This window comes from Manis javanica, chromosome 12 (assembly GCF_040802235.1).
Source record: "Manis javanica isolate MJ-LG chromosome 12, MJ_LKY, whole genome shotgun sequence".
NCBI lineage: Eukaryota > Metazoa > Chordata > Mammalia > Pholidota > Manidae > Manis > Manis javanica.
The window spans coordinates 25,982,050-26,004,355 of NC_133167.1; the positions used below are offsets into that span (position 1 = coordinate 25,982,050).

At 36.8% G+C, this 22,306-nt stretch overlaps 1 protein-coding gene and 1 long non-coding RNA gene across 6 annotated transcripts in view; one reads left to right on the plus strand and one right to left on the minus strand.

Annotated features, from left to right (window-relative positions):
* PLEKHM3 (pleckstrin homology domain containing M3) overlaps window positions 1–22,306 on the plus strand; it is a 176,574-nt gene that overhangs the window by 141,358 nt on the left and 12,910 nt on the right. For 2 of the 4 annotated variants that reach the window (XM_073218216.1, XM_073218217.1), the window contains exon 7: window positions 7,499–7,656. The exons of 1 other annotated variant lie outside the window; for it this stretch is intronic. In XM_073218216.1, coding sequence (XP_073074317.1) covers window positions 7,499–7,656 — 158 coding nt within the window. One more of the 4 variants, XM_036994997.2, reaches the window with a different exon arrangement.
* LOC140844971 (uncharacterized) overlaps window positions 1–22,306 on the minus strand; it is a 107,919-nt gene that overhangs the window by 57,128 nt on the left and 28,485 nt on the right. For both annotated transcript variants that reach the window (XR_012123566.1, XR_012123565.1), the window contains exons 2-4: window positions 11,597–11,834; window positions 10,179–10,270; window positions 3,404–3,466 (exon numbers count right to left, since the gene is read on the minus strand). This is a non-coding gene — a long non-coding RNA (uncharacterized lncRNA). The remainder of the gene's footprint in view (window positions 1–3,403; window positions 3,467–10,178; window positions 10,271–11,596; window positions 11,835–22,306) is intronic.

Consider the following 22,306-nt stretch of genomic DNA (forward strand, 5'->3'; position numbering starts at 1 on the left):
CCATAATAAGGAGTTGAAAGGTTAATTATGAGAAAATGGGGTTTTAACAAACTTTCTGAAATAGGAAAATCCCCTATACTTTCTTTTTTCTGTTAAGAAAAAGATAATATTATGTGGTATGCTTTTTATTTTCTATTCTTAAGGATTTAGGATTAAGAGGAGTAAAATTTATAATTGAATGAGGATTCAGAATGTTCTTACTTGTGTGTCAGGGTTTTCAAACTAGAGCAGAATCCATAGGCTGTCTTTTCCTAAAGCTCCATGAACTCACCTGGTCTTGATCACTAGACAGCACAGTACTGACCTGCTAATGCTGAGAAATGGCACCCAGAGAAAAAACAGTGAGTGCAGTCTTTCATGGTGCTCTGGCCAAGCAAATGCAAACTAAACTATATTTAAAATCACTTTACAATGTGTGACAATTTTGATTCTACGATTTCATCAAGCTAGCTTGTTACCAGTGAGTGGCAGGTGGCTTTGTTTACCATGAATGGGTCTTTCGGTTAGACTTTTGGAGGAGGGGCCATTTGTCAAGTGCAACAGCCCTCTTCATCAAAGTATTCCCAACAGTTGTCCAGAATCTCGATGTTACACAATGGCTGAGGAATGCTTGTATTGAAGTGGAAGGTTAAAGACAAATCAGGGGGCAGGATTTAGCCGACATAAAGAAATTCAGTGAGAAAAAGCTTTTCCTTTTTTTCTTGTCCAAGTTCCTACTACTCTGTGCCTCTGCCCCTGTAGATTTTTAATTTTGTGGTGGTGCCAAGGGAGTGAAGGTAATGGACATAAAAGACTCATTTGTGCCCTTTTCCCAATCCCACAGATCTCTATTGGCTAGAGACCTTGAACATGACACTGCAATTTCCTGGTGCCACACATGAGTAATAAGCAGCTGTTTCTGAAACTGTGGTTTGGAGAACGCAGCACTAGGTTATTTTTTAACTTAATTGTAATTTTTGATTGGTCTGCAAGAAAGTAAATCAAATAAAGTCTGTTGTCTTAGTCTGCAAGAAAGCCATAGGCCTCAAATTCCAATGCTGACCATCTTGACCAGAATAGAAGAGGGGGAAAAATGTGTGTATCCCTGAGCTGGAAGTTCAACCAGGCAGCTTTCATGGGCTGCCGTCACACCAGGGTAAGCATATTTGGTGTATTTGTCAGCTCGCTGGGTCATGGAAAGTGATATTTGGCAGTTCCCTGAGTTCTCGAAGTCCCTGACATGACAGAGTAAGAAGAATTTGTGGAGAGACTGCAAAAGTGAAAAACAGCAAAATCGGGTAGAAGATATCAGCCTGGTGTTGCCTTTTGTCCATATCCTACCTTGCAATAAAAAGGACACGTAATTTGAAGTTAAAATGAAAGTGTGAATTCTTTGAATACCCTGTCAGTAAAATACCTCTGAAACAGTCGTATATGTACACCCTCCAAGTAAATAAATCAGACTAGTACCTTCCTTTCTAGTATAAGAAATTAAGTTTAATGGAAAGCAGAAACTCTTTACCCTGTTTTGTACATCTGCCTTTTCTCAGGGAGATAGGGCAATTTGGTGTATGGAGAAGGTGAAGAAGGTTGAGTGCAGGGGGCTGAGGAGATGGGAGAAGAGCTACATGTGTTCCCTGCTAATTACTTTGTCATGATTTTGTTCACGTAGACAGGCACTTTGGGGAAAATAAATGGAGAGATAACTAAACCTCATCTTCGAGTTCTGTTTCACCATCACTCATGACATATCCAAATGACCACCTGGTTAACCAGAACCACCAGCCTTCTTATGCTAAAGATGAGATGGCCTTGTGGCCTTTGATGGATTGTTATAAAGTTATAGTAACCTGTGACTAACTTAATTACAAGTAGGAAAAGATTAAGACAATTTCCAAGGGTGGCTAAGGGATTATCTTACATAAGTGATTCAAATCAAGTCAGAAATATGTTAAATGTCTTCCCCCAGCATTTTCACAGGCAGAAATAAGTATGCCCTGTACAAGGCCAGTTCTGTTATTTACAGCAGTATTGAGGGAAATGGATGTGACTGCTTTACATTAATTTTTATTAAGCCCATCCAAACAGGACAATTTGATGCCTTTTAAAAATGACGTTTTTAAAAAAAAGACATATAAACGTTTTTTTCTTCTCCCTGCTGTAAATCTCAAGTGTTTGAAAGAAGGAAGGAGTCTAAATCATATAAAGTTTCAATTCAGATTAAGATAATTAATAATAAGCTATTATTTATTGGTCACTTGCTCTAAGTTAGACAGTATGTTCAGTGGCTTCCTTATAATAAATCTGATCCTTCCCTCAACCCTGCAGGGTAGATATTATTCTAATTTTTCAGTTGAGGAAACTGAGGCTCGAGAGTTTAAGCAACCTGCCAAAGTCTCACAGATGGAAAACAGATGCACTAAAATTCATACTCAGATCAACCCTGCTTTTTCCACTCTACCCCACTGCTTCCCAATACCCAGAGACAGCTAATTCTGAGGGAGTATCAAGAGCTCTGTAATGTCAGCCTCTCTGGGAGACTCCCTAATGACTCAAACTACCATGCACCAGAAAATACACCCAACTTGTCAAGAAGCAAAACTATAGTGGTTAGATTATTTTTTTTTAACAAGCTTTGGCTTTTTATTAAGGAAGCACCCTTGTGGTTTCCTTTGTCCTGATCAGTCCTGGCTTACTCTCAATGATATTAGAAGCCCTGGATGAACTGTAGCCCGGACAGACAGTTTGTAGGACTTTTCCCCATGAACAGCCCTGCTGAGGACTACTGTCACTCTGGAGAGGCACCCCACTTCAGGGGTGACATAGCAAGAATTCGCACATCTCACTTCCCTCAAGCTGTGTACTTACTGGCCAGCTTATTGGCTTGGTGGCTGTTTGACTTTGCCCTTCCCAGAGTCATTTCCCAGGTCCTTTGGCATTCTGGCAGCTCTTTTCCACTCTTGTTCTGAGTGGGAGCCTGAAGGGTGCAGGCTCCTCGGGCTTTGGTCTTCTCTGAGGCCACCATCTTCCTAGTGTCTGTGGAATGTAGCGCTAATCTTAAGCCCCCACCAAGATGGCTAGGAAGTGGGAGTGAAAGTTGACTTGGGGGCAGGAGAAGATGGTGGGAGGCAGGACACTTGATTTCCGTTTAAGCAGTTATCCAGAGTAAAGATACATCTGATTTTCATAAAGAACCCTAGGAAATGTTACATCTGGATCCTACTGCTTTGTGGTGATGAAACCACTCAACCAGAAGCCAGAATAGCCAGATTCTGTTCCCAGGGCTGCTAGCTGCTGTATTCAGAGACAAGATTTAAGCCTCCTCAATATATCTTTACTCCTAGAAAATTACAAGTAGAAAGTTTTCCTTTTTATAATATTAAGGAAATGTTTTAAATTCTAAAATAAACTAATAGAATATTACCTCACTTTTCTGGAGGGAACACTCAGCAACTTCAGCCCTTTGGAACATGGCCATGACCCTAAGCTGACAAATAGAAAGAGCAATTAATCATGTGTAAAGAAGCAAAAAAAAAGAGTTCCTAAATAGCTGAGCTGCCACCAGGTCCAGGCACACTTTATGCTGCTCCCTAAGCACACGGCAAAATGATTGAAAATGTTTGTGACACAAAGACAACCCTAAGATATGACTTGCAGCCAAGGAAAAGGATAAGAAAATATCTTTGGTCAGTCAGCAAGAACTTAGGTGCCTGGTAGGGAGGGGATATTTAAGACAGGTATGAGACTCGGGCTTTGCCCTCAAGCAATTTACATTCTCTTGGGTTGCTCCATCTAAAATTGCCATTTTTATAGGTAAAACCACCATTTTATAGGTAGTATCACCATTTTATATGTTCAGTCTATAGTTGGATAAGCAAAACAATCACATGTTAAACATTAGCAAAGAGTACAAAATAGCATCAAGATCTATATTAAATTACATGACATACAAGTAAATCATATGAAAATACAGAGATTCCTAACAGCTGAAGTGCCCAAGAAGGCTTTTCAGATCAAGCTGAATAGATCTGAGCCATGAGGCCTAGGTGAGATTTTCAAAAGTATTAAGAAAAGAAGTGAGACTTCAGACAGAGGATATGATGTGGGTGAAGGCACAAAAGCAAGAGTCAGCATATTCTTCCCAGGAAAAAGTCGGCTCACAGCAGAAGATCCACAGTGAGAAATGGAAAATGAGTTTAGATGATAGTGTGGAATCAGCTTATGGAGACACTCGCACACCAGGCAAAATGTAAGTTCCAGTTTTGTCCAGTTCACTCTTATATTGTGAATCTGGGACATAATAACTCAATAAAACTTTATGAAATGAATGAGTGAAGAGTTTTTACTAATGATAAGAATTCACCCAAGTTTGAGGGAAGAGATAATACATGATGAAAGTAGTGTCTAAAACTGATTATCTTATATGTTGGATGGATCAAAGGAAAAAGACTAGCATCCGGAAATGAACCAAGAAGATTATTTTATTAATCTAAAGAGGGGTGATGAGAGCCAGGGACAACATGGGAAAAAGAAACTTATTTCAGAGATATTTAAAAAAGAATCAACCTGAACCTTGAAACCATCTGCTATGTGAAAGGAACCAGTCACAAAAGACCACATATTATATGATTCCATTTATATGAAATGTCCAGAGTAGGTAAATCTATAGAGACATAAAGTAGATTATTGGTTGCCTGGGGCTTAGAGGGTAGGTTAGTTTAGAAAAGGATACAAGGTTTTTTGGAAGAGTTGATAAAATATTCTAAAATTGATTGTGGTGATGGTACACAACTCTGTGAATAAATTAAAAACCTTTTAATTGTAGACTCTAAATAGGTGAATTACATGGTATGTGAATTATGTCTCAATAAAGCTGTTATTTTAAAAGAGGAGATCATCAATAAAATGTGATGAATGACAATATATATGTGTTTGATGGAGAAAGTAAGTCATTCATTACAGACTCTATAATTTCCAGTTTGATTCTCATTGAAATAATAAAAATATCCACAAACTGTCATTACTTAATATTGTTTTATGAGTGCTGGACAATGCAGGAAGACATGAAACATAAACAAGAGGTATAATATTAGCAAGGAAGGGATCGGGTCATTACTTTCAGGAAACCCAAAAGAATCACCTAAAAATGATCCACATTCAAGAAAATTCAGTAATATATCATACATAAAGATGTACCCAAATGTCAGTATATTCTAATATACCAGCAATAGTGAATAAAAAGTATTATACAGCAGTTTCACCTTGAAATAACCTAAATAAATAGTGTGAGTGCCTTATACAAGGGGGGGAAAACAGATTTTTATTAAGCAATAATAAATGAAGATTTAATAAAATGGAAATATAGATCAGGTTCTTTGATAGGGAAACTATTATAAAGATATCAATCCCCAAATAAATTTTTTAAAGTTTATTAAAGTCCCTAGACAGGAATAAATATACATTGCTGGTAAGGGGTATTTCAATGTATATTTCAAAAGCCTTCAAAATGTTCGTATCTTTTGTTTCAAGGAAATCTAGATAGAGAAGAAGTTTTATGCAGTAGATGCCCAGTCTGCTCCTTTAGAGCCAGGTGATGGCTCTCCTGTCTTCCTCAGGGTCCCACCATCCTCAGTTCCTTCAAACGGCCTTTCATCACCTGGTTTCCAGACTTTCCTATCCCTGATGTTTTCCCCTAAATGGACTATAGTTAGTTAGTGTCTCTCTGTAAATGTGTCATTAACCTTGGTTGTTTAGGGAACAGTAACATAAGTAAACCAAACTCAGCTGAAGTATCATTACCACAATTTAGAAACATCCCTGTGACACACTGGAAAGTATTTACAGTGGTTGGAAATATGATTTAGTAGTGGTTATTTCTTAGAAAGTATGTATAATGTGTTGATATTAGGAGTATGCTTTAGTAGGATTTATCAAAGTTAATGGTCCTTGAGGAAACATAAATAAGAGAAGGTCTATCTATGGCTTTCTAAAGGTAACAGAGGAGGAGAAATTAAAGAATGTGAAATATGTACTTTCTTGACTCAAACAGCCAGTATAATTTCCACCCCCTTTATTAAGAAAAATCCACTCTTATACAGGAGTAAACCTGATTTTTCTGTTCAGTTTCTGCATCTAATGCAAAAATAATACATTTTTAAAAATTAAGAAAAACCTGTATACATAATGAATACTTGCTTTTCCAACTTGTTTCCTTCCCTAGAGTTAACTACTATTATATTCATTTTTAAAAGGTCATGAGATTATTTGGTGATGATTAGAAAACACTTTAGTTTTAATCTCCAGTATTATGTATAGCTTCATTTTTTGCAGAATTCATTCTTACATTCCTTGTTGTCTTTATTTTTGTATTATCAGTTACTTCTGTTTATTTACCTTGGCATTGTCATTTCTCTTTAGGTATGATTTAGTACATTTCCCACAAATACCATTTTTGTGTAAAATGTCATCTTAATTATGTGTTCATTTGAAAGTATCCAGCTATTTCCAGTTATTTCCAGCTATATCCAAATTAACTTAATCTTTTCTTATATATAATCAGCATGTATATATGCATATGCATTAATGAGAGAAATAAAGGCAGATTTTATTTTGTTAGTATTATGAATTGCTGAAGTCTTTGAGGCCCATGCCATATTAGTTAAGTGAGGAGGGATCTGACCGACTATTGGTTCCCAACTCATGGGTGTTTGCAGGCTAACTGGTGAGGTAGCCACGGGAGGCAGGGAGATGCAGGACACCAGGGCCTAGTGGAGACACCTGTCAACTGGGAGCATGCACCTCAGCAGGAGCCAGCAGCCCCTGCTCACAGCCAGGATCATCCTCATGTTGAAATTCGGGCGTACTTTTGCTAGATCTAATGATTTTTCAAAAGAAGCCAGAAGTCTGGATTTTTATGTGAAATCTCCCAATTATTAAATTGGCTCATTTTTTTAAACAGTAGTAGGTTTTTTTAATCCTCAAATTGGATACGGCCCTCAGACTGCCAAACTGCAACTTCTTTATGTCAATATACGTATCAGCAGCTAAAGAGACCTATTTTTCCACATTTGTTGTATGTTCTTGGGGAGATGATAAAAAAATACCCTCTATTAACTCATCAACGAAAAGGTATTATTGAATTTACAACATAAAATTCTCAATTAGTGTTTATCTGCATGTTTTCCATCTATTTTGGGAAATCCACCACACTCCTTTTCTACCACATCACAACTGTCAAGTTGATCTGTGGAAGTAGGGCTCCCCCTCTGTTGGTCCTCAGTGCCCCAGAGCACACTACAAAGAGGAACACAAAAGAAACTTCATTTTCTAACCTCCAGTGCTTTAAACCAGAGAGTTCTTTTGGAGCAAAGATACTATGTCTTTTCTTTCTCGGAGTTGCTGAGAAATTATAATTAGAGGTTTTCCTGTTGTGTAAAAGACAGGAATTCCATTCCTCCTCCGTCTGCAAGACCTCTGTTCTCAATGAATTTGCTTCCCTGTCCCATTTCTCTTTCTGCAGGTGATAGAAGGAAAGCTGGCTCCATTCTTGGGCAAGGTCATTAAATTTGCCACCTCGCACGTGTACAGCTGCAGTCTTTGTAGCCAGAAGGGGTTCATCTGTGAAATCTGTAACAATGGGGAGATCCTCTATCCTTTTGAGGATATTTCAACAAGCAGGTACAGAAGCTCTTGTCTTATAAAAGTATAACTGAATATGTCATATGCAGTTTTTTTGGTTAGATAGGCTTTTAGTCAAGCACTGTATGTCTCTCTCTCTTAGCCTGTATCAGCTTTTCCTTATTCTTGGAAAACATTTTTTACCCCTTTTGGTTTCCTGTATTTATTCCCATCTCACCACACTACTATCTGAAATAACAGTTACAAAGAAACATTACCTTGCTTTGCCTCATTAGGTAACAAGGAGTGTTCAGATTCATTTTTAGAATGAAAACTGGGGAGGAAGAATCCTAACAACCATTTCAGGGCCTGGTGATAGGCAATGGGAAATCAGTCTCAGAGGAAAGCCAAAACTGGATCAACCACTAGGAATAAAACTGGTGAACAGCTGTCTGACTCACAACGTCCTTTTCTCCACAGATGTACTGCAGTGTAGTGATGAAAGTTTTAGGACCCAAAGGAGAGGAAAGTGGGAGTTTCTGTGGGATTATTTTTCTAACCAAAGTAATATTTGGGTGTCATCACATCCATTGATTGATGGATGATTTTCCCCCTACTAACTTGAGAGCAGGGTTTTTACTATTGCTTTTCTTAAATCACAAAATGATACATATCACTTTTCCTTTCATCCCAAAATTGTAATAGAAATATACAGTGTTTTTGTGTGCACTGGCTTCTTTGGGCATGAATGTCATGTCATGGCTCACTTCCCACCCTGCAGGGCTCACTTACACTGTGGTCCAGAACAGAAGGGAGGCATGTGGCCAGGGAGAGTAGAAGCATGTAGGGTAGAGCTAAGATATTAAGAGCTGACTCAGTCCTTCTGGCCTCTTCATAAACCCAAAGACTTTTTATAAACATCCAAGAACTTGGATTGTACTGGCCTCACACACAGAAAAACATGCATACACACTGCAGCCTCTGGTTTCCTGGGGACAGGTACTTAGCTCAGAGCCTAGAGATTACACACTTCTTAAAAATGCATACCACACAAAAACTTGCACACAAATGTTCCTAACATCTGTATTCATAATAGCCAAAAAGTAGAAACAACATAAATGCTCACCAACTGATGAATGGACAAAATGTGGTATATCCGCACAGTGGAATATTATTCAGCCTGAAAAGGAATGAAATACTGATACAGGCTGCAATGTGGATGGACCTTGAAAACGTTCTGCTATCTCAAAGAAGCCAGACATAAAAGGCCACATTTTATGTTCCATTTGCATGACATGTCCCAAATCAGCAAATCCATAGAGACCGAAAGTAGTTAGTAGTTACCTGGGCTTAGGGGAAATGAAAAAGAGAGAAACTACTAATGGGTATAGATTTCTTTCAAGGGTGATAAAAATGTCCTGGAATCAGATTGTTGTGATGGTTACATGGTCTTGCGAATACATTAGATATCTGTGGATTGTATACTTTTAAAAAATGAGTTCTGCGATATATGAATTTATTGCAATAAAAAATGTTTAATAAAAGATTAAATTTTAAAATGTTTCCAGCTGTGTAAACTATATGCTAGACCACAAAACAAGTTTCAATAAATTTAAAAACTTTGAAACTATACCAAGTATGTTCTCTAACACATGGAAGTAAGATCCCTGGTAGAAAAAAATCAGAGAAACACCCAGAACATTTGGAAATTAAATAATACACTCTAAAAACTCATGGGTCAAAAAAGAAATCAATCACAAGAGAAATTTTTAAATATTTTGAAAAGAATGAAAATAGAAATGTGTGGAATGCAGCTAAAGTGGTGCTTAGAGTGAAATTCATAGCTAACTACCTATATCAGAAAAAAAGAAAGAAGGTGGTCTTAAATCAATAACCTAGAATCCCACCTTAAGAAACTAGGTAGCAAAGAATAAACTAAATGCAAAGAAAGCAGAAGGAAGGAAAGAATAAAGATTACAGCAGGTATCAATGAAATAGAAAACAGAAAAACAATAGATTAATTAAACCACAAGTTGGTTCTTTGAAAGATTCAACAAGTTGACAACCAAGAAATTAAGAGAAAACGACTCAAATTACCAAAATCAGGAATGAAAGCGGGCACAGCAATGAAAAGAATTAGTATATAGACATCTTCTTGCCTACAAATTAGACAACTTAGATGGCATGGATAAATTTCTTGAAAGATAAATTATCAAACCTTACTCAAGAAAAAATTTAAAAAGTGAACAAGTAAACAAGTAACAAGTAAAGAAACTGAAATAGTAATTTTTAGATCTTCCAATAAAGAAGCCAGAAGGCTTCACTGGTGAATTTTGTTGAATATTTAAAGAAATAATACCAATCCTTCACACAAGAATAAGGGAGGCATTATATAATGATAGAGGTCTAGTCAGAGGTGCTGGATTCTCACAACCAAAGTGACCACATAAACACATCTGTCAGCTCATAGAGCCCTTTACCCAGTAGGAAAGGATATGTAGCTATTTGGAATCCTGTTTCTCCCTTGGTCAGATGCAATTCTCTAAGCTTGCACAAACGTCTGAGTGCAAAGGAGCCCTTACCAGACTTTCTGGAATTCCAGGCTGATAATACTTCCCAGGAACCTGTTGAGCTTTCTCTTGGTGTTGCATTTCCAGGAATGGTTTATGTAAGTCTATGGGAAAGGACAAAAAAAAAAAAGAAAAACCACTAATAAAAGGTTTATTAAAGGAAATTTTTAATGAGAAACTAAGTTGCAGACTTAAAACATGTGCAGAAAGATGTGTTGAATAAATGTGGTAAATAAAAAAGAAATTTGAATAGTGGGGTAAATTTTTAAATTTCTGCATAACTGAAATCTTTTATGGATGAAGTAATAGGATATCTGGAATTTGCTTCAAGATAATCTGATGGTAGGAGAGAAGGGACAGATGTAGATGAAAAAGATTGATAAATGTTGAAGTGAGGTGATAGATACAGAGGGGATTATTATACTATTTTCTCTACTTTTGAATATGTTTGAAATTTTACATAATAAAACATGCCTAAAAATCAATAGGTAAAAATCTTTGAAATGAAGTGTTCAGTGAATTCATTACCACATATCCTTGACCACCTTGTTAGAGTCCGCATCTCTGTGTCCCCAGAAATATACTTAATATCCTTTCAGATCCAGATCTTATTTGACTAGCATAATTCCAATTCAGTATAAAACATCCCACAAACATTAGAACTATTCATTCTTCCAATAAATGATTGCGGCACTATGTGCATTAGGCTAAAGACACACAGTGGACATGCTCCCTGCTCACAAATAGTTGACTGTCTCTAGTGTCTAAAAAACACTGGAGCAGTTCAGCAGTTGTGTGGAAGTACGGGGGGAGCCAGGGTAGAGGGGAGCAGACCTGTGACGGCAAGGAGATTATCCATAGGAGTGAGGCGTGTCATAGGTGAGAACGAAGTCCCACAATGTCTAAAAACATTGGAGAGTTCTCTGTTGATCTCTAAAGCGCTAATTTATGGACTTCAGTATTAGAATATACTTGGTTTTAACATACTTATTTGAAAGTGACTATATATCAAACAGTCAACTCTTCAGACTTTCTTTTACTCACTAAATTAATTGTTGTGCATGGAGAAGGCTTCATGAATGTATAATTTAAAAATGCAGCCCATTTTTAGAACACCATCTCTGGCAGAAATAGAGAATGTGCTGGGATTGTAGGGGAATGGCTCTAATATTTCCTAATACTAGTGCCAACAATTTATATATCTTATCATTTAATTCTTATGCCAGTCCTCTGCAGGAAGGTTGTTGCCTCCATTTTAATAATGAGGAAACCTACATCCGGTGGAGGCGATTAACTTGGCAGAGATAAGGCAAAACTTGAACCCAAATATATCCGACTCCAAAATCCATGCTTTTTTCATTATACATCACTGTTTATTCCATACCTGTAGTCTTACAACCCACTAAAGGAAATTCAAAAAAATTACATACCTCTGTAGAAGCCTCCAAAAAAGCACTGTTACTTTGAATTCTCCCTTAATTTGCCACCCTGGAAATTTTTACGCTTGGAGCAGTGAGCCAGTTAGACCAGAGTGAGGGAAGTCATGCCTTTTTTTCCCTTAAGTGGCCAAAGCGCTGTTGTGGTGGGAGTCGGGGAAGGAGGCCGTAGCGCATCTTCCACCTCGGCCATCTCTAGGCAGCTCAGGGTGGAGGACAGAACCTGTGGGAACTGAAGATCTGCGTTAATCAGACTCGGGCTCAGGTGGGTTCCGGCGTGCTGTGCGAGACACCCTCCCCCCCATTCAGAAGACCATGTTGACAGTTCTACCTTGAGAAATTCTTTGTGTTCCAACACAAATTAAATGCATACCTCTCTCTAATTTAAATAAGAAAACACTAAAATCCAAATTGCAGGATTTTAAATACAATAGGAAGAATCACAAGACTGCTTTATTTAAACCTGATCCAACTTTTAGCCTCCTAGAGGCCTAAAACAGCTTTAGGAAAGAGAAAATTCTGTTAAAACAATGATAAAATTCCACATCTTAAGGAAATAGAAATGACAAGACATACCCTCTTTGATTGAGAAAAAGAAATAAGGAATCTAGCTTTTCAGAATTACAAATCAGAAGAGTAGACTGATACTGCTCTAAGACTTAAGGGAAAACAATGAACATAAAAGTAAAAAAAGTTGCATATATCCACAAAATAACCCAGGACTTAGCTTTTTTTTTTTTTTTTTTTACATAATCCTTAAATTGCCTCCTATCTACTTTCTTTCTGACACCTCTATATACCACTAAGCTTCTCCTACTCTTAAGGACATAATGCTGCTAAGAACATCCTGCTTACACACATTTCTGTGAAGATGCCATTCCTGAATCTTGAAATACTTCCAGATCACAAGTACATAAATACTTCATCTTAAAAACACTCAGCATGCATTTTAACAGGAGACTGACAAAATATACCAGCAATCATAAATCAATTCCATCCTTTCTGTCTGATCCATTTGGCCTGGTTGATTTTTTTTTCATGTGATGTGCAAATCATCCCCATAGGTTTTCCAATATGGAAAACATAGTACTTAGGACTTTATGACCCCTGTACCATTTTGGCTGTGCTTAGAGGTAGGTATACCATAAGAAGATTATCCTTAACACTGAATTTGGCTTGTTCCATATAGTAGGCATCCATAAATATTTAATGTGTGTTAGCTTAGCTCTCCCAAGTATATTATGTGCTTTAATTAAGAACACTGATAAAGCTTTTAAAATAAAATTATTAGGAGAACTTAAAATATGTGCACTAAATGAAATACACAGAGAAAGACAAATGCTATATGATCTCACTCATATGTGAAATCTGAAAAAAAACCATACTCATAAGTACAGAGAACAGATAGGTAGTTGTCAGAGATGTGGCAGAAGGGGGAGATACAAGTGGCTGAAGTGGGTGAAGAGGGTCAAAGGTACAAACTTCCAGTTACAAAACAAATCCAGGGGAGTTAATGGTAAGCATGGTGACTAAAGCTAACAATACTGTATTGTATGATTGAAAATTGCTAAGAGTAGATCTTAAAAGTTCTCATCACTAGAAAAAAATTATGTAACTTTGCAAGGTTATAGATGTTAACTTTATTGTGGTAATCATTTCATAGTATATACATACATCAAATCATATTGTTGTATACCTGAAAGTAATACAGTGTTATATGTCAATCATGTCGCAGTAAAACTGGGGAAAATATACTTGCAAAGGTAGAGGACCATAGTTAAAAGTTTGACATAACACTACAGCTTTATATGTAAGGCTGAAGCGGCTGGCCTAGCATTTAAAGTACTTCTCTGGTATAAGCATTGCCTGCCCAGGTCAGCAACTTTCACTTGCCCCAGGGAAAGCATCTGAGGTGTCCTTCCTGTGTTAGGAGGGCATCTACATGTTTTGTAAAGCACTGGGGTTTAGAGAAGCACATTGAGCGTAAGTTTGTGGATAGTAGTTGACCACTCCATCCCCTCCTCCAAGAAATGAGGATTGCACTTGGGACCTTTAACTTATCAATTACCAAACTCTTACCAGTTAATATATTCTGACATCATGTCCAATCTGCACACATTTCAGGAACATTTCCTACATCTGTCTACTGAGAATGAACATTGGCCTTATGGAAAAGTTCAAAGCAAATTAAGTTTCTAACAGGGCTTACCTCTTTTTTATTTTTAAAATCTATTTTGTCAGGTTAGCGTACAGAACAAGAAGGCCTCCCAAAGAACTTAGTCCAAACTCCATTGCTTTCATCTATCTGGCCAAACTCCAGAAATGTCCAATTTGTACTAAAGATCATGAAGACTCCTCCCAACATACTTGACCTTTTGAATTGGTCTTTGTCATTTTGCATTTCATTGCAACCCATACCACCCTGCCCCTGAGAACCTAAACTTGTTGGGGCATGGCCTATATTCTTTGCCTTGGCACCTTCTGCCCTTCTTTAGGCTTCATATACACATGAAGCATCCAATAGCTAATTGTAGCCGAACCTTATAAAGGTTTGTTTAAAAAGAGAGAAAGACACTGCTTTATTATACATAATAGAATTACATCTTCCCCTGGAAGATGCTGAGGTGCACAATTTTTCTCAGCACAACCTGAGCAGTTCCATTAAGAGCTGTTTTCTGTTGCTCTAGTTCCCTTTTAATTTCTCCATGGAGGGGAACTGTGGGTATGGCTTTGCCTAAAGTTGTCACTTTCTTATGTTCCTAGAAAGTCATCAGATCCTGGATTTGCCAGCAACCTTACAAAGGTTCTTCCTTTTTCCTGGGGAGCCAGGAATAGTTTGTCATTTTTTGAGAGTTTCATGTTTAGGCAAGACGTTTTTTTGGTGGGGGGCAGGGGGAGTAAGACAAAACTCCAGAGGAGAGAGAAGCCTTGCCCAAAAGCTGGCCTTTCCTTGTGGCTTCCTACTCATTCAGCCTTCGTTTTGGTGAGTTCTTTGCACAAACAGACTGAGTACCTGGATTTGGCCTTCGTCTGGACTCCAATACACATACATTACATACCCTTTTCTCACCCATCAGCCTGACACATTCCTTTGTTGGTAAATGGTTCCAAAGCAAACACTGTCAGTGCACCTAATTAGCAGGTTTGTGGGCTGTGCTTGGCAGGCTTGTTACATCCTGTCCAACAATAGAGAACAACAGCCTTGGTTAGATTGGGTTTAAGGGAGGGAACAGTTTCCCCCAGTGCATTTACACTTTTTTAATGATATTTCCTTTCTGTGGCTTTTCTTGGGAAGCAGCCACTCAGTGAATACTGTAACGAGGTGTGGAATCCTCAGAGCGGCTAGAGGAAATCTGGGCTCCTCTTCATAGATACCGTGGGCTTCTGTCTGCTTAATTGCTCTTCTCTCTCTGGTATGGAAGAGGAGCATGTTGAGGAACTTTCTCCATGGTCCACTAACACTGATGATGGAGGACAACACTCCTGCCTCTGTTCTAGAATCATAGACTAACAGAGATGGAAGGGACTCTGGAGACTAGACATTTTGGGAGTAGAAAAACTGAAGCCCAGAGAGCCCCCAGATTTTGTGAGTGGCAGAAGCAGGGTGGTGACTTACCAAGATGGAATTCAACTCTTTTAGGCTATGTGACTGGCTGCACTTAAATGTATTTATTGTGTCAGGGAAGGTTTTCCTTGATAAAAACTTGAGTACAATGCTAGTTTTTTTTTGGCTTTTAAACTTTCGTCAAAGAGTAACTTGGTAAATAACATTTCACCTTGGCCTGGTGGCTTCTATATTCAGATGTCAAAATGTTTCAGAATGTCTGCTAATATAGACGAGACTTTTGTGGAACCCTTAGGGCTGACCTGACCCTTTATGCCATTAAGCCACTTGACAAATACAGTCCATTTATAAACACAATCCTAGCTGGTGAGTCCACCATTGTTTTTTGAAGCCATTTGGTCACTTGAATAGATGGCTGTCATCTCCACCTAGAAACATTTCTTACCAGCCTTCTAGTTAGGCATCTAGTTACTGTTGTGTTAGTCATCTTATCTCTAAGCATTTCAGACAACATAATTTTTTGTTGATTGGAGGTAGAAATGTTCATCATTGTTTAGCTCATATTTTAACTTTCCAACTATAAAATTAATTGATGTTCATTATAGAAAATGTGAAAAGTACACAAAAGTATAAAGAAAAAGTTCTCCATACAGCTATATGTATTTTTAATAAAATGGAGATCATATTGAATATATCATTTTATATCCAGCTTTTTTATCACATCATATCAGGCCTGGAAAATAGTCATATTTGATTTATAAACTTCTATTGGTGGGTACTTTTACAGGAAAAAAGTTTTAATTGACCCTAAAATAATTAAGATCCTTTTAATAAGTAGAGGCAAGCTAGTCTACACAAAGATCACTGGGCTAGGAATACAGAAGTCTAAAAGTCATTCCTAACTCTGCTGCTGTGTGACCTTTGACAAGCCACCCTGAACCCCCATCACCACCATTTACCTACCAAGCATATGGCACTGTTTTCAGCTCGTATTGACAAAGAGGTAAGAGCTTGACTTCAGCCCCATTGCTTAGCATTTTGTATTAGTCTGTTTGATAGTTTGTCATGATAAGTTCAGTGACATTTGATTGATTTTTATACAATTTACCCAAAAGAATTAAGATACAAATTGAAATTGTGATTCAGTCCACCATTTTGAAATAATGTTAAGTTCCAGTCTATTTTGCTCACTGCTCCATCGTACCCAACTAGAACAGCACATAGTAAATGCTCAATGAATAACTCATGAATGAATGAAGAGTTTGCTTTACTTTGTGTTTTTCAAATCTGTATTTCTTAACATATTTTCTTTTATTTTAAGTAACTTAATTTCAGGGAAATTGTCTACTTAAATGTAGACATTACCAAGTTACATGACTTTATTTAGAGTGATAGCTAACATTCTGTTAGGGGCAGATATGAGACTTCAATGTCAAAAACTTGAGCTTTGCTAAACTACTCAGATAATTTAATTTTTAAAATATCTTTTAAGTCATTTTTTAGTGTGTGCCTTTTTTCTTCCCCATGAGACTGTAAATAAGTAACCTGAATACACAATAGGGAAGAGAAAGAGTGTTTACCTTTCCATACAAAAAAATATTTACTTTTCAGACTGAGCGGTATGTTCTGAAATGAGCTGTTATATGCTTTAGAATTACAAAAAGTTCACTAATATCTCAGTCTTGTCAGTATATGTTTTGGATATTTTTAGACCTTTTTGATCCAACTAATTAGGAGAGTACAGATTGCAATATCTTGTTAAAGTTGTCTTTAAAAATTCTTTCTGCTTTTATTTCAGCATCTAATGTACATTATCCTATCTTTATTAAACCCCTTCAGTATTCTGAATATTAAACCACTCAGTGCTGTATCAGGAAACATCTACATATGCTATCTATAGCTACCATTAATGATCATCTGCTCAGTTCCTGAAGCTTTCAAAGCACTTAAAATAGAGATAAAGTCACAATCCATAAATGGTCACACTCTGTATAAAAGTTACTATTTGAACTGAATTATATCAGAGCATAGAACTTTTGTAGAGTCAGAGGGAAGCTTAGCAATCATCTGTCCATCACTCCCACCGCCTGCAACACATACCCTTTCCCCACTCTAAGCCCACCCCCTGGAGACCAGCATCCCTTCCCAGTTCTCTCCCACTTCCCACCCCAGTAGCTAGTGGGAGATTCAGACTTTTGAATTCCAGTGTAATACCCTTTCTACCTCACCCTGTTGGCACAGCACTAGCTTCAAATTCAAGGGACCCACAAACCAGTTTGGAAGGCTAAAGGCTATGACTTCTCTTTAACTAGTCTCACTTACTTCTGGTGTTGGCTGGGGTGTGGGGTTTGGGGAGAGGATGCACCAAAAATAGTGGGAAGAGTTTTGTACTCTATTGATGAGAAGACAGGGAAAGATAGCATTTTAAAAATAGTAATTCATGTGAAAAACAGAAATGTGGGGATATCCTTTTATGAAACCAATAACCCAATAGCCTTGCAAATGATGAACCAGAGGCTGATTCAAAGATTGCACTAGAATTAATGGAAGCCACTAACTTGAACTGATTTACCTTCATCTGAAAGATCTACTTTGGTTTGAGAGTTGAGAGGTTGAAGTATCTTAAAACACTTTTTTAAGAAAAGAGCTAACACTATTTTTCCTAGAAAGAGAATCCTTGATGGTAGAAAGGAAACTTAAAAGACCTAGCTGGAAATTAGCTAATAAAAGTAATTTGAAATAAAGATTTCAGAATTGAAAATGAAAAGAGACAAGCAAATTTTCCTTGGCAGAGGGGAAGGCATGGGGGATAGTGAGGCATGAGGTGACCTAAGGGAAGAGCATGGTTTTCCTGAAATGCCTAAAAAAGGTACCTGCCAAGGGATTTAGAGACAGAAATAATGTGAATGTCAAAGCAGCAAATAAGAAAGATGACTCTTCCCTTCTTCCAGCCTTCCCAAGAACATATTTAAGGTACACTGTTTTAAAAAGACCTAATCAGGGGAACCCTAATACTTAGGAAGTACCTAAGAGGAGTACCCAACCCTTCCTCTCCCCACTTAACCTCATTCACCCAAGAGTTTCTTACCCGGTTTTTCTCCCTAAGGGGTATAGAGAGCTTGTCTAGGCCCCCACCCAGAGACAATGAAAGAGAAAAGGCTCAATTATTAGTTAGCATAGCACATTGCTAACCAATCCTAAGCTCAAGGCTCCCATTGGCTTCCTCCAGTGAGTGACTACATTGTTGCATTTGAGAGTTTTCCTTTGCTGATATAATACCATCTAGGTTTCTCCACCCTGTTCTTGTTTTAGGAATATATATGTTGAAAGAAACAAAACTTTCAATGACTTGTCTTCCATGTCTGTTTTTTGCTTATATACAGAGTATAACTATTTTTATTACTGTGATTATCAGTTCTATCCAACTTCTACTAGTATGCAAAGTGGAAACAAAAGTTCCAAATAATGTTCTCACTGAATGAAGGGGCTACTACAATATGCATTTTTGTTCATGTCTTTTTCTCCCATTCAATGTTAATATATCCCAGGTTTTAAGCATTATTGCAATATTTTTTCAATATGTGCTTGGTTCATACAAAGTAGGATAATTTTAATCACTGAGAGTTTTTAACAACATTATACATTATTAAACATTAAATCATGTTTCCTAATTTTACAAACATGTAAATAATCAGTCTATTAGGTTAACCCACCAAAACTGTACAGTATCTTTATCATTATATAAAGATGGAAAAAAAAACTGAGATTGTCAAAAACACAACTGTGCAAAGCCAGGATTAATCCTTGACCACCTGAGATGTTTATACAGGTGCATTTCATTTAAATAAACCACATAAACAAAACTGCAATATAAATTTTATAAATCAGCTGATTGATTATATACCTTCCAAACTTATTTTTATTTAGCATAAAGATGGGCAGCAGTAAACTTTCCTAATATATTCAATATAGAATTTGCTTCTAAAGTTGTTTATATGAGAGGAAACCGTTATTACCAGATATAAAAATGTATTATAAAGTACACAGGGTATACCATTTGCGACAACATGGATGGAGCTAGAGGGTATTGTGCTCAGTGAAATAAGCCAGGTGGAGAAAGACAAGTATCAAATGATTTCACTCATCTGTGGCAAAGCAAAAACTGAAGGAACAAAACAGCAGACTCACAGAACCCAAGAATGGACTAACAGTTACCCAAGGGAAAGGGACTGAGGAGGATGGGTGGGAAGGGAGGAATAAGGGGAAAAAGCAGCATTACAGTTAGCACACTTAATGTAGCGGGGGGCACGGGGAAGGCAGTATAGCACAGAGAAGACAAGTAGTGACTCTTATAACATCTTACTACGCTGATGGACAGTGACTGTAATGAGGTCTGCAGTGGGGACTTGATAATGGAGGGAATCTAGTAACCACAATGTTTCTCATGTAATTGTATATTAATTGATACACAAAAATTGATACTAAAATTAAAAAAAAAATTTTTTTTTAACTACACAGGATAGTCCTGCCATAGGAACAGACAGATCAAGGGAACACAATTTCAGAAAGTATGCGGTTAGACTCAGGTAATATGGGAATTTGGTACATGATAATGGGGCACAGCAAATTAGTAAAACAAAAGGTAGATCATTCCATAAAAGGAACTGGGAACTAGCTATTTGGAGAAAAAAATAATGTGAGATTTCACCAAAATACTTACATCAAGATAAATTCCAGATGGGTCAAATATTTTAATGTAAAGAAAAACAAAACCCATAAACTACTAGAAGAAAATATGGGTGGATATTTTTATATCTTAAATTAGGGAAGGTCTTTATAAGCTTGACGCAAACACAGGCAGAAGCAAAATGCGTTTAAATACATAAAAAGAGGATAAATGCTTAAAATTCTATAGATAAAGGCAAATGTAAACAGGAAACTTGGAGAAATATTTTCAACATGTGACAAAGCATTAATTACTTGAACATAGAAAAAAATCTTTAAAAAGTCAGTAAATAAAAGTCACTAGATAATGAGCAAAGGACATGAACCAATTTACTGAAAACATAAGCAGATGGCCAATAAATACATGAACAACTGCACATTACTTGTAATTAAAGAAAGCGAAATAAAATGAGGTTCTTACCTATTGGCTATGGGAAGATATTAATAGGTATGAAATGTAAAGTCCTATATAACACATTAATTAATATCACTTCTTATTCTTATTTTGCAAAATCCGTATTTTTGTTCTAAATACTTACCACAGCCTTAATATATTAGACAGCTCTGCTGTCTTTGGAAATGATGGGCCTAGAGTATTTTTCAAACTGTTATGTTCACCAGAATTCTCTGGAGGGCTTATTAAACACAAGTTCTCACCTTAGAGATTAAGATTCAGTTAAGTCTGGAGTGGGACCCAATAATTTGCATTCTTAACAAATTATCTGGTGATGCTGTTTTGGTAGCCCAGGGACCACACTTTGAGAAACACTGGCCTAGAACTCTTTGAATACCAAAAACCTTCTGTAATATCATCTTGTAAGAAAATTGTATTGATGAGAGAAGACAAATAGGGCAATAGTCTTAAGTAATGGCAAAACACTTTGGGTCTTTTATTTGAATGCCTTTCTCCTTCTAAATTTATCACTAACTTATTCCTAAGCAACTAATCATGCTGTTCACAAAATTAGATATAGTTTACCTTCAGAACATCTTTGCATTTTTCTAATGCACCTATGTTTGAAAATGTCTTTTATATTTACTCCATTAAGTATACATCTTAGTACTTGGAGGAACTGAAATGTAATATGTTAAATGGAAGTAAATGCCATTCAGAGTCTTAGGTACCTGCCATCCTTATGAATTATTATTTCTTTTAAAGAGGCTTATTTAAAAAACTTGACAGTTAAATTTTTTGGTTTTACATAAAAAGGTAGGCTGGTGAATCAATGGAAACCCATATATAAACCAAGCTTTTTTTTACTTTGCATTAGCCTAATGATATTCTTGTATTTACTGCCTTTGTATTAGATGTTACAACATATTTCTAAACATCTCTTGGGCTCTTAGATGTTTTGGACTACATTAGAATTTTTTACAGAAACCCGTTGCTCTTATTTATTTATGGTTCTCTAATGGTTACAATCATAATGTATTCTAGCTTTGTCCAGAAATTGTAGAAAAATTTTAAATCCTCCTACAGTTCCTTTAGTTTCTCTAATATTAAACAAGGTTTTCCTAAAGTAATCCCAAGAAGAGATGGACATTTATTTGTTGAGAGTTATATTAACTGCCAGGTAAACCATAAAAATAAACTTAGAAGTATCAGAAATACAGTTTTTCCCTGTCCTCCAAAAACTATGTCATTCTGGTCAAACCTGTAATGATTTTATATACATACCTAGAGTATTACTAAGAAGTTCTGTCACCATCCACAAATTAGCAAGAAATTAATTAAACATTTGCATTAAAGATAACCATAAATTACTGTCCCCAGTAGGGTAGCAAAATTAACAAATGAATTAATTAACCCTTGTTTACATTCTATTTCAAAGCCAAGATTTTAAGTAAAGCTTTTGTCAAAGGTATTAGCTGAGCTTGGTTTACAAACTAAAAGTGCAAGACCTGTGAAAGCCAAATGCTTTGTGGGCTACAATGGGGGGAAACCCTTCCTTAATTAACTCTGAGGATTAAAAGGTAAATAAAAAGACCATTGCAGGGCGTACCAATTGTTCTTCTGAGATTTGAGTCTTACCAGGTATTTCAGGATATGTTAAATAACTTAAAGGACCATGTGGCTGCTAAGGGGGAAAGGGGCCAGATTTCAAGTCAGAAAACTGGAATCAAATCCAGAGTTGATCATCCACTTACTGGTTTTGGGACTAGGTAAACCAGCAGTTATTTTGTTACTTCATTTCACTGTATTTATTTACTGACCTACTGGCTTATAAGAAATGGGAAAACAAATCATGCTGAACTCAGAGAACTGTTGTAAGGATAATTTACAGAAAAGCAGGGCCCAAGGGCCATACAGATGTGCCAATTTAATATCTTAATATTGATCTGACTGTATTTGCATTTACCATTCAGAACTATTCACAAAGCAGCACATACACATCGAAATCTGCCAGACATTT